The sequence below is a fragment of the Lotus japonicus genome, chromosome 3 (assembly GCF_012489685.1).
Source record: "Lotus japonicus ecotype B-129 chromosome 3, LjGifu_v1.2".
In the NCBI taxonomy this organism is placed as follows: Eukaryota; Viridiplantae; Streptophyta; class Magnoliopsida; order Fabales; family Fabaceae; genus Lotus; species Lotus japonicus.
In genome coordinates, this window is record NC_080043.1 from 5,675,866 (window position 1) to 5,688,439 (window position 12,574).

The window sequence follows — 12,574 nt, forward strand, 5'->3', positions numbered from 1 at the left end:
GATCCGAAAAATAGCTCAACAGGAGAAGCAATTCAGCTGACTTAAATAGAAATTGTACATTTCACATGGGATTTATTTATTACATACTAAAAAAATTACCAAGCAACATAGGCATACAACAAATAGCCATACCTCATTTTGCAGACCATCACAGTCACAGGCCGCCTTTCTGCTGGAAGGAATACCATTATTCTTTTCCTAATCAATAGCCCATGACCATTACCAAACAGTCGCAGCATCATTCACATTTGACGCACAAGGCAGGCAGCCTAGAACTTCCTTCTACATTGTGCTTACACGTCCCAGTCCTGCTGATTGCTTGCTTCCTTGCACCTGCAGGGTTTGTAACCACATTCACTAGTAACTTTCTGGCCCCCGAATTCACCTCAGTTGACACCTCTTAAACTGTCTATTATTTTCCCCCTTTTCATGAACATATGCCCCCAACATCACCAATTACTTATCTCTCTATGTAGATCAAGCTTCCCTGCTTAAATAACTATTGTGAAGACAATTGTTTCTAGAGCCAAACCCTTAAAGGCCTTAATGCTCAATTGCATATTTTGCTAATAACTGCCAGAAATCTTAATCTGATAATTGGATAATTGGTTGAGAAAATCCAGCAATGGGAAGGGAGGAAATGCCATCCAACCAAAGACAGGGATTAAAAAAGCCTTCTGATAAATGAGGTTCTAGCAATAACAAATTAAATGTCTCAAAATGTGAAATTCACATTTTTTAATCATACTAAAATATGAGTTTAATCCAAGGCATACAAAGAGAGGTAACAACCAATCAAGATATAATCAAGGTTGCAACCTTTACTAACTAGGAATAGTACAAGTTGGAGAATTGATAATAACAAAAAAAATCATAAGAGCTGTGATAGACCACCATCAACACTGTGCTTAAGAGTTATGCCTCTGGAGCTCTGTACATGACCTCTCCTATCAAGAATGACACAACATGGAGGAGATATAATAAAAATTAAACCCCCTCATCAATAAGAGTTCCCGAGCCATGAAAGTAACTAGGCTAGTAAGGCTACCTCAATCAAAAATTCTCTCCCCGGTAGAAAACAGCAAGAATACAAAAGAACTAAAAATGCACAAAAACCCAGGAATGAAGAACACCGCCCTCCAGCTCTCCGGGCTCGAAAGATCAGAATTAGCAACCTTAGCAGCTTCAAGAAGCTTCCCAGTAAGGTCAACTCCAACAATGCCAGCCAAAGTCCCGGCCGTGTTGGAAACCCCCATCACAATCCCAGCATACCTCGGAGCAATATCCATATGGTTCACCGCAAACCCAGCCCTCCCGAGCGCCAAGAAACCAAGTGCCACCGAAGAACAAAACACAGCACCACCCGAAGTCCTAAAACTCGGAATCACCATCAACGCAAGAGAAGCAACCAAAAACCCGACGGTATTCAAAAACTTTCTCGTCCTAGTCACCGACATTATCCTCCCAGTAATCAAGTAATCAGCAACCACACCACCAATGTTGGAAAACAAAAACATGTTCAAATAAGGCATCATCTTAGAAGAACCCATATCATGAAGACTAAGCTTAAGACCCAATTCAAAGTAGGTAGGAAGCCAGTTCATGAGCACATACAAAGCATAGTGAAAAGTGAAATTGTTCACCACAATCGCCCAAACAGGCAAACTAGTCATGATTTTCAACCAAGGGATTCTCATTCTCCCAGCTGAATGAGAATGAGAATGAGAATGAGAATCCAGTGATGACCCTTTTTTCCGATCAGCATCAACTTTCTTATTCACAGGTAACAACGTTTCACCAGCACCAGAAGCAGTAGCTTTGGGATCAGAAGCATACCTGAACCAAAGCAAAGACCAAAACCCACCCAATGCAGCTTCAGCAACAAACACTGATTGAGGACCACGGAATTTGACTAAGCTCGGGAGAAGCAGCATTCCCATGGCAGCACCAAGGTACATTCCGGAGGTAGTGAGCGACACAGATCTGGATCTCTCGTGCGGGGGGACCCACTGCGCGAGCACGGTGTGGATAGAAGGGAAGATGAAACCCTGAGCGACGCCGACGAGTAACCTAGCGACGACGAGGAGGAAGACGCGGTTGGGATCTAGAGGAACGAGGGCGCAGGTGAGGGACCAGAGGACGAAGGAGAGGAGGAGGACACGGCGGCCACCGATTTTTTGAGCGGCCCATCCGCCGGGGACTTGGGAGCAGGCGTAGCCGTAGTAGAAGGTGGAGAGGATGGTGCCCTTAGTGGATTGGTTGACGGCGGCGGCGTCGGCGGCGACGGTGTAGGCGATTGAGAAACCGACGCGTTCGATGTAGCAGACGGAGGTGCAGATGAAGGTTAGGAGGACGATGAGGTAACGGACGGGGAGTTTCTTCATGGTTGAGTAGTGATGGTGGAACTGAATGATGATGATGATGAAATGTTAACCATTGATTACATTACATTACATTACAGTGATGAATGTGACTTTGCTAAACGAGTCAACAGTTGAATGAGAGAGAGAGAGATGGTGGTTAAGTCTTAACTACTAAACGAGTACGAACTTGGAAGTTAAAAACGGCACACTTCTTCTTCGTTTCGTTCTTAGATTTGATTGATTGATTCCTTTTGGTTATGTATGTTCTATGTTCTATTCAAAAATGAATTACCAGCCTGGCAGCATGCATCTAAATCCAAGTCTCTTGTATTTTTATTTTTTTAACTAAGACGAATTTTATCATTGATTCTTATATGTGAGTTATTTGGTTAAGAACTAGTTTTTCCTTATTAAGCATTGGAGAAAGTTAAGTTGGAGATTTTAGTAAGATCCAACAAGTGGAAGATGTTTTGCTTTATGGGTTCTTAACATCAAAAACTAGTTTTGTGACTAGATGAATAGTGCTAAGAAGTAAGAATAGATCACTTTGGCCCCACAAGAATAGTGTAAGAACTCAAATTTAAGAGATGCTCTAAGCTTTGCATGTGTTTTAAGTAAGAGAAGAAACACACATATTAAGAAATGCAATTAATATTGTTAGTTTTTTAAAACATTATTTATTTTTCTATTTCTCCCCTCATAGTATATTTTTATTTCTCCTCATTTATTCCTCTCTGACATTATATATAAAAAAATACTAGCTAATTCTCTCTTGAAATTTTAGATGGACAACTATTATGAAATATATATTTTTCTTTAAATGGACAATTATTTAAATGCCAAATAGATGAAAGGATGTGGCAGAATAAATTATGAGAGACAGTAATGAATAAAGTTCAAAAGAGTAAAATTTTCTTTTTAAATCAACAAAATCAATTGCATTTCTTAATTTGTATTACTTCTCTTCCCTATAGAATAAGAAGGTAAATAATACAACATATAAAAGCATAATGGGGCTTCCCCTAAAAAAAAGCATAATGTGGCTTCCCCCACCCCCCCTTTTCAAGGACAAATGTAACCATAATGGGGCTTAATAAGTATCACATTACCCACTCAACTATTTGTACTTGGAAAATAAAAAAGACATCTTCACTCTTATACCATGTTTGCATTCACACAATAATATCAATCACAAGCTGCTGAAGTCAAATAAAGTCAACCGCTTCATATTCAGCTTTCAGTTCCGATATCTGAAAGCCTCACAGCAAACAGTTTCAAACAGCAGTCTACCATAGATAACGAATCCAAATCATTCCCGTTTCAGGGGGAACTTAATGACTGCTTTTATTATTTTCAACCCAGTCACATTAATCAGAACTTTCTCTGAATACAATTTGCCTGATGCCCTACGAGTGAAGTGTGATATATAGCAAAAAAAAAAATCAAAAAAAAATCAATCCAATTTTTTTCGTAAGATAACTCACTATAGACTAAGCCACATACAACAAAAACTTTACACAGTGTAGATGTCTCTTACAGCAGATGTTTCCAGCATGATATTCGGCAACTGTTTCCTCCACAATAGATGTCTCTGAGCATTCGACAGAGCATGCTCTGCATAAATATGCAATCTCGACAGTAACTCATCACCCTGATAAAAGAACAGTATAGAAGGAAGCAAGCTACCCCAACAGATCCAAAAGGGGTGGCTGCTCAGCACGTGACGAGGTATTAGAGCGTTGAGTGGTTGACGTAGCTCCCCTCCCTCTTCCTCGTCCTCTGCCCACTGTGGATGAAGGGGGTGGCGCAAGTTTAGGTGCAATCTGATCATTCTTGTTGGAAGAAAATATTGATCCAATATCTGTTGACTTGAAGTTATTATTGGAAACATTCGATGCTGGAAGAGCATGACTTTGTTTTAGGAACCCAAGAGAATTCTGAGGTTCAAGGCTGCTGTTCAAGTTGCCAGTGGCTGAACTGGCATTCCTTAGGTTCAAACTAGCAGACTCTGCAGAACTTTGGGGATTAACAGACCAGAGGTTGCTAGTTTGGAAACCCAAATTGCTTGAATTGCTTGTCATTGAATTAAACCCTTGTTTGTTTAGTGGTGGCATTCCTAAAGTACCATTGTTAGAAATTCCAGATCCACCAGATAATGAGCCACTAGGACGTGGAGGCCAATCTGCGAAAGGATCATCGACTTTGTGAGTAGATGTGGGTGGAGTTCCTGCTGACGTTGTTTGCTTTTCAGCATTACCAAATTGTGAGGTAACACCAACTGATCGAGGCGGCCATTCTACATCTACTGAGGGACATGACTTGGTTGTCTGCTGATCAGATATACCCGATAAGGGTAAATGCTTTTGTAAAGATGTTTCTTGACCCAAAGAATTGCGTGGTACAGACTGACTGGGTCTGTCATTAGAATTCTGGACAGAAGAGGCAGTTCCTTTTGTTTTGGGACCCCAATCTTCATCCCAAGAGGGGTTGCTTTTTGTTGTTGAAGCAACAGTGCTGCTGCTTGTCCTCAGGGCTTCAGTTTGAAGGCCATTAACCGCAGGAGATAGTTTCACAGCTGGGATTCCAGAATCAGTCACAGCCACTCCTCGTTTCTCTTCAATCTTTCTGTATGAAACAAAACAGTTCAGAGAGAACTTCAAAGAGAATCTTGTTGGAGAATATGGAGAGAAAGGCAGACAATGAAAATGAGAACAAAAAAGAGGGTTTAAAATCTTTTAAAAAGAAAAAAGAGATTACTGGAGCATATCCTTGACAAAGAGCATATATTTGGCAAACTGCTGAACATTCAGCTGTTGAGCAGTCAGAAGGGGCATAAGCAGTGGAAGAACATGCTCAGCAACAAATTCTACTCCATGCTGAACGAGAAAAATCAAACAAACTCAGCTACAATCCCATATATCATTAATTGTAGTAGTCAATATTAAAAAAACTGCAATTCATATATCAGGCCCATCATTGTGAATATTACCCGCTTAAAAATAGAATTTGCAACCCCAAGAGTACACATAAGGGTTGGAGGAGAACGGTCAACAGCAGTACAGCGCTGAATAGTGTGCAAGATATCCAGGACAGCATGTTTATCAAGTCGGTTAACCATGTCGCCTAGACACAGCAAAGCATTGACTCTAACCTGTCAAACCACAGACAATTACAGACTGAAGGTTTACATATAAGGTGAAATAAACAGTACACAGGCACAAGGTTGTGAAACTTGTAGACCCTATCTGGGATAAGAAAAAGGTGGTAGAAATACAAACATGATATCATAACATGAAAAGTAAAATCCAAAAAATACACACACACATAAATGACACAACTAAGGCATAATAACAATAAAATTAAAATCATAAGTAGCATTTAGGTATCTTCTAATTTAGAATGCATAATAGATGTGACTTTGTAAAATTATGTACAAACCTATGTAACAAAAAGGGGTTCTAACCTAAACAGACAATGAGTGAAAAATTTATCAGTTTTCATTACTGAATAGCTTCGGTGTACATGGCGTGTTTATATATATACACAATAGTGAAACTGCATATATTGCTGCTGAACAGTTGCACACTTGCACTTGCAACTGTCATCACATAGCTAACATGTTGTTTCTAACTTAGCTAGCTAAACTAACTTTTAGTTAACTACTAAAGCTCTTTTACAGTACAGCTGTTGCACAATACTCCCTATACTCCATCAATTGATGATGGAAAGCCACACGTTAAGCTTTTTAGAGATATAAAGGAAATTTGTAGAATAAGAAAGAATAGAGAAGAAACTCTGAAAATTGGAAACAGAAAATACTACTATCCATTTAAATAAACAACCATAGTAAAATAAGATTTAATTATACTAAACTATGGAAGACACCAAATATGTAATGTCAACCTGAGGAATCATGACTGAAGGCAAAAGTTCAAACAAAAATTTAATTGTACCGCAGCAATTGTCGTTTTAAGTGCTAGTCCATGAACTCGGGGCAAAATCACTTGCGTAACCAGCTGAAAGGAAGAACAGAATGACATCAGAAACATCATAGAAGTTGCTTCTTTAATACTAGATGTTTGAGTGAAAAAACAGAGGGGGGCTAACAGTTATCTGATATTCGGCTGAACAGAATAATCAGCAACTCAAAGGGGTTAAATATGTTCATGGTCCCTCAAATATCACAATTTTCTCATTTGGTTGGCTGCTCATTTTTTTTTTCTTTTTCCAAATGACTCCTTCAAAAATTATTTTAGAAACATTGTAACAATATAACTTAAAAAACGTGTAAACCAAGTTACGAAGTACTCAACAGAAAATATGTGATATTTTAGAACTTGTGTGTAACCAATAACTAGAAGTTGCATAGGAGTATAGCATTTACCTGAGGATCAAGTTGCTTGGCTAGGGATACAGATTTTTTCAGGACCTCTTCTTGTAATCGTGCATCATTATCATCATAGGCCCGAACAATCATTGGAAGAACATGTGAAATTAAATGCTCTTGACTAGTCTAAATGCATAAAGAATGGAATAATAAGTTAAAAATAAAATATAGTCACAGAGATGCAAGGATTTTTTAATCTTCAAAATAAAGGAACTGCATATAAGCTCAAAAGTACCTTGTTTATAATAAGTTCAGCATGCTTCACAAGTAGTAACAATGTGTCACCAGCTGCAGTGCTCAAGACAGGGACTAGAGCTGGAAGTGTTGATTGCTCAAAATCATTCTTGTCCTGAAAAATAAATTAAAATGTTGTCAAACTATGACTCATAATTCAGGCATTTTACGGAAGTGATGAAAACAAGAGATATTAGTACCTGAGACTCTGCAATGGTTAGGACCATTGGTAGAATCATCGGCTGTATCACCAAATTCCTAAGTTCTGCACAAAGTGGTGGAAGGACCTGTATAGAAGTTAATTTGTCTAAATTACATTCATGACAAAACTAAAAGAATAGAACTCTTGATTCAATAGACTTCAGAGAAAATAAGCAATTTCAAAATAAAAGGGAGTTAAGTTTAACAATGTGGTACAACTCCAAAATGCAATAGGGAGATAACAATGGCATACTCAGGTCAAAACCGAAATCTTCAAACTAACTGGCCATAAGACTAAGTAATTAACAGATCAAAACTGTACTTAATTATGTACTGGACAAGAAAAGTGACATAAATTAAGCAGCAGAAGTAAATGAAACACACATAAGATACATTGCCGAACAGCATACCTTGTATCGCAATACACGGGCATCAAAATCCTTCCACATATCTGACAGTGCTTTCAAGAACTCTGACTTCTGCATGTTATCTCTTTCCTGAAGGATAAGAAGACAAGTCAATAAGAATTCTAAATTCTGCGTGTCATCAATTTTGTGATGCAAACAGGCTAAACTTTAATTCTTACAAGCATGTGGTCAAGGAAGCGCAGAGCACGCAATCTAGTATCATTTCGGAAAAATGGCGAGCCTGCAAAAATGAAGGGCATATATCCGGTAAAGATTATCATAATAATAATAAAGGAGCAAAGAAATATAGTGTTAGAATATAATATAAAACCATTAAAGTGCCCTTACACAATAGCTTAAGCTTTTGGGATAAAGTGGTTATTTGACATGGTATCAGAGCCTCTATGACCGAGAGGTCTAGAGTTCGATCCTTGCTCCCCTCACTTTCTAATTAAAAAAGTGGAATTTAATTAAGCACATGGTAGGTGGGCCTGTGCATTTATCCACGCTTCAAGCCCAAAGGGCTCTTGCGTGAGGGGGCGTGTTAGAATATAATATAAAACCATTAAAGTGCCCTTACCCAATAGCTTAAGCTTTTGGGATAAAGTGGTTATTTGACATATAGCATTTGAGCTACATAGAAATATTATGTTCAGTGGATTATCTGAAGGCTCTAAAATAATAGAATCACCTTTTTTAAGCTTAAACAAACAGGCCATAACTTTTTATGACAAGTCCACTTCATTCACCACAGTAAAATATGGGGTGTGAATCAAACCTCCGCGGTTCCTAGATTCCTCAATTGCTAGTTCCTTATTTTACTAAGGAATGTACCTTTGGTTTTCTTCAAGGAAAAAGGTGAGCAGGATGCCAAATTAAAAGGAGAAAAGGCTGACTTTGGATGTTGATAGCAACAGCCTCACTTTCACTCTTTCATATGGCATTGATGACACATCTAATTTCTAAAGTGCATTTCCCTTCCCTTTGTAAAAATAAGAGGCAAGTAATTTAAGACAACAAAAGGTGACTGTTATTATAACAAAGAACACCCTTCCTAACAGAGGACGGCTCTTAAGTTTCCTTCTAACCGATTGAAGTTCAAGATGACTAACTATTACATGGGAAAGTACAGTGATGAGTTTCACCACACACTCTAAGCCAAAGGAAGCTTCTTAAACAGTAGCCATCCAGAGCTCCATGGCAATTCTAACAAGACCATCAAATGGAAGCCTCCAAACACAATGGCAACATCTGTTTCGCAAAAAAAGTGACCAGAAAATAGAGAAACTGGAAGGCTGCAGCAGAATGCAGATGAGTCTAGGAGAAATGAAACTAGTGGAAAAAGGGGAAAAGAGAGGGGAGGCTCTCAACAATATTCTGAATGGATGATGTCATGTCAGATTGATATTAGATGCAAAGTTACAACTATTTATACAAGTTTACTAGTGTACTATTAATAGCACCAGTCTAGACCAATAAAACTACTAACCTAACAAGACTTCTAGCATGATAACAATACTAATATTCTAGGCTCTGACAGCTTCTACGTCCTAACAATTCCCTGCCAAGGTAGCCAATTCACCAGTCGCTAACTTTGAAGTCTTAGATCAATTACTTTAATACTTTCACATCTGACATAATCAAGACCTTCCTCCCCAGACCAGAATCCAAAAATTCATTAATGAACACATCAGAATTTCATTTACAAGAAACTCTCTGAGAAAACTCTTTAAATATTTTGTGTCAGGCCTTTTTTTTTGTTTTCCATTGAAGCAATGAAAAATTGAATTGATTTGCAAAGCTAAATTCACCTGTAAAATCCATCGCATTTGGCCTGAAAGACTCATTTTGAGAGAGCATCCTTTGTAAGTCAGGAACTAGTTCCGACGGGATAGATGAGAAAGCATCACTGGATAAGTAAGTCAGGGTATTCATGTACTGCATAAGTACAAAAGCAAATTTTTTTATCACCTTCTGATGAATGAATAATATAGCCTACGTTATTACTATTAAGTAATGAAACTGTAGTCAATTTTCGTTGTTTCTATCTAAATATATAATTAAGAATAATAATATATTCAAAACATGAAGAGTGAACAATTTTTGTTTTTACGGTTATATCCAATTGGATGTATGCAATATTAAAAAACAATCTCTTTTCAAGACTACATGCATGAACACCTACTATGAAAATTCTGAAAGAACATCGAAAACCTCAAAGTCATGTAAATTATTTTCAGTATTGACTTCAATCACAGCATTATAGTGGTATTTTAGTACTTTTACATATTGAAAGTGATACACCTAGAGTACACTATAATAGCAATCACCTTGCTTACTAACTAGTTAGCTACATAACAACCTAATTGCAAATAACAAAAGCTTGAAAAAAGCAGACATTTGATTCCTGTATATATAAACAAGATTCAACGGTCACATAAAACCTCTTTCAACAAGTTATTCTGACTAAAGTTTCTTTTCCAAATATCAAGCTCATTGTTTCAAACACCACTACCAGTCTATGAAAAAGGAAGACAAAGGATTTATATATACCATTTTCACATTGTTGTGGCAGTCAAACAAAGACTTGCGAGCAATTAAATGGTAGGCAAGGCATCCAAAACTGAAAATATCGGAAGAGGACCCAGGTGAAGACCCAGTGCTTCTCACCAGCTCAGGAGCTGTGTAATTAAGTGATGGCTGAAGGGGCAAAATAGAATCTTCAACATCATACTCCTGTACAGCAGTCATAGTGAAATAAGACATGAGTCATTTAAGCAAATTTTACTTTGCTTCTAAGGACGCAAATAAGATACAAATGTAAAATAGTATAATTTCTTATTTGGATATAATATCATTTTTCAGCCTTGTCAAAAATCCTAGTTTAGTAACGTCAAAAAAAAAAAAATCCTAGTTTAGAACTTGATATGCAGACATTGCAAACATTATCGAGAAAAGCATAAGTTACGATGCAGATACACTATCATGTGCCAAGAATAATCACATAGGTATGAAATGCAGAGACACTCTAAGTAAAAGCATACAAGGTTACTAAAGGTTACAACTTATCGCTAAAGCAGAAATTTGTGGTCGAGAAGTGGATCCAAGGAAAAAAAAAAGATGAGATCCTGATAAAGATGAAAACAACCATTATATGCAAAAAAAAGTGCACGACACTTAGTAATATGATTGGTACTATAATAACACTGAATTAACCAAACATATAACAAAGATGCATAGAGATGAGCTTAAGAAAAGAAAAAGGAAACATATGCAACAGTAGGTTAATGTCAAAATAATGATATTTAACCCATTGAACATGTCAAGTGAGCAATACCAATATAGTAAATCCTAATCTTATCAAATGTTCAACTCACAGCATAATGGAAGGCTTGCAGATGAGATGAGTCACCCGAGTTCTCAGAAGTAGAAATTGCAAAACCAAATCCACCAAGTTTCCAGGCTCCGCTCAAGGTAATAAAAATATTCTGCAAAGATTAAAATTTGTATTCAATAAACCAAAAAGCAAGTCAATTTCTTGAGAGGTGCATAATGATACTACAGAAAATTTTCCAAAGTAGAAAGAAAATTAATATTATATAAATTCGTTGCTCTGTTACAAAGAAATCTCCAAACTAATTACAGGCTATATACCATTACCAATTAGAATGCACACACTGGTATTATTTATTTACCAGAATTTCTTCTTTTATCAAAAGAAAAACTACTTGCCGCAAAACAAAAGACGAATAGAAAAATATATAACTCAAAGTGCTTAAAAGGATTAGTTGACACCTCCGGTGATATAGCTCGATGAATAAGACGAGCATGGTTGTGTAGAAAATCAAGGGATTCTGCAATCTGAAGTAAACCATGCTTCACCTCCAACAGTCCCATTTCCTGCAAAGTAAAAGCTTTCTTATAGGAAACTAGCAAATCAAACTAATACAGCATTCCATAAAAAATGCAGAATTAGTAGCAACCCAGCGAGTTATGTCCAATTAGTAGAACATTATACTAAACTAAAATCAAATGAAATCAGTTTGGGTAAACTTCACAACAAGCGCCGTATCAGAGCGAAAAGTTTATATGATCTATCAATGACTATGAGACTATTAAATAACCTCAACATAATATCATTCCTAATTATAAACCAATCAATTATCTAAATGGAAAAGCTAGCTAATCCAAACTGGTCCTAAATAGTCAATGGCATTAAACATGAAATTGAAATTGAAATGCAATACCATTCCCCTAAGATCCTTAGGAACATTTGCAATATTCTCAACATTGCCAAGAGTATTAGCAACAGAAGCAAACAAAGGTTCCGTCACCATAGCCATCGCATTCTTGTTCTCGTCGAGCGCCTGCACCACATGAACCACACCAGGATGCCTGAGCCGCACGAGCTTCGCCGCATCCGCCCGAATCAAATCCAAAAACGAATCCTCGGCCGCCTTGGTGAGCCCGGCGCGCATTCGCGCCTCGGAGAGAACCCGCTTATCCAACACCCACACGCACACGACAGGGTACTGGTGCTGCCGCGACGGATCACGAGCCCGGCCGGAGTACAACCTCCATGCCAGGCCGGGTCCTGCTGAGCCGATCTGGTCGAGGATCTCGTAGTCCTGAAGGGGCTTTGGGCCCGTGACCTCTTGCACCGTCGTCTGCACCTTTTTCTCGATGACCGCGGATGCCTTGGCCAATGCTTGGGTTAGGGTTTTCATGTTCAACGACATTTTTTGGTTGTTGTTGTTCTGGTCGTCGGTGGTGGTGTTATGCGGTTATTTTCTGATGCGGCGGTGGAGGTGAGAGTTTGAAGGTGGATTTGAGATTCAGAGTAAGCCTCCGATGACGACCAGTTATAGTTCTGTGTCTCCTTTTCTCTGTTTCTTCTCCGTGTTGAAGTTTGAAGTCGTCATCTTTTTCTACCCGTCAGCTTGCTTCGCCTGTTTCATTTTTACGGTATTCTAATGGGAAAA

At 38.0% G+C, this 12,574-nt stretch overlaps 2 protein-coding genes across 2 annotated transcripts; both read right to left on the bottom strand.

Moving 5' to 3' along the window:
* Positions 1 to 711: 711 nt before the first annotated feature.
* Positions 712 to 2,585, bottom strand: LOC130744060 (probable anion transporter 5). Its single transcript, XM_057596253.1, has one exon. It carries the CDS (start codon positions 2,382 to 2,384, stop codon positions 1,050 to 1,052), a length of 1,335 nt encoding a protein of 444 aa, XP_057452236.1. The 5' UTR covers positions 2,385 to 2,585; the 3' UTR covers positions 712 to 1,049.
* Positions 2,586 to 3,674: 1,089 nt separating this feature from the next.
* On the bottom strand, positions 3,675 to 12,574 carry LOC130744059 (SCY1-like protein 2 A). Its single transcript, XM_057596251.1, has 14 exons — positions 11,840 to 12,574; positions 11,388 to 11,492; positions 10,970 to 11,080; positions 10,146 to 10,328; positions 9,404 to 9,530; positions 7,772 to 7,833; positions 7,596 to 7,682; positions 7,185 to 7,271; positions 6,986 to 7,099; positions 6,748 to 6,876; positions 6,317 to 6,379; positions 5,353 to 5,514; positions 5,121 to 5,239; positions 3,675 to 4,988 (listed from the first exon to the last, which is right to left on the bottom strand). The coding sequence occupies exons 1-14, from the start codon at positions 12,329 to 12,331 to the stop codon at positions 4,046 to 4,048; spliced, it is 2,784 nt and encodes a 927-aa protein (XP_057452234.1). The 5' UTR covers positions 12,332 to 12,574; the 3' UTR covers positions 3,675 to 4,045.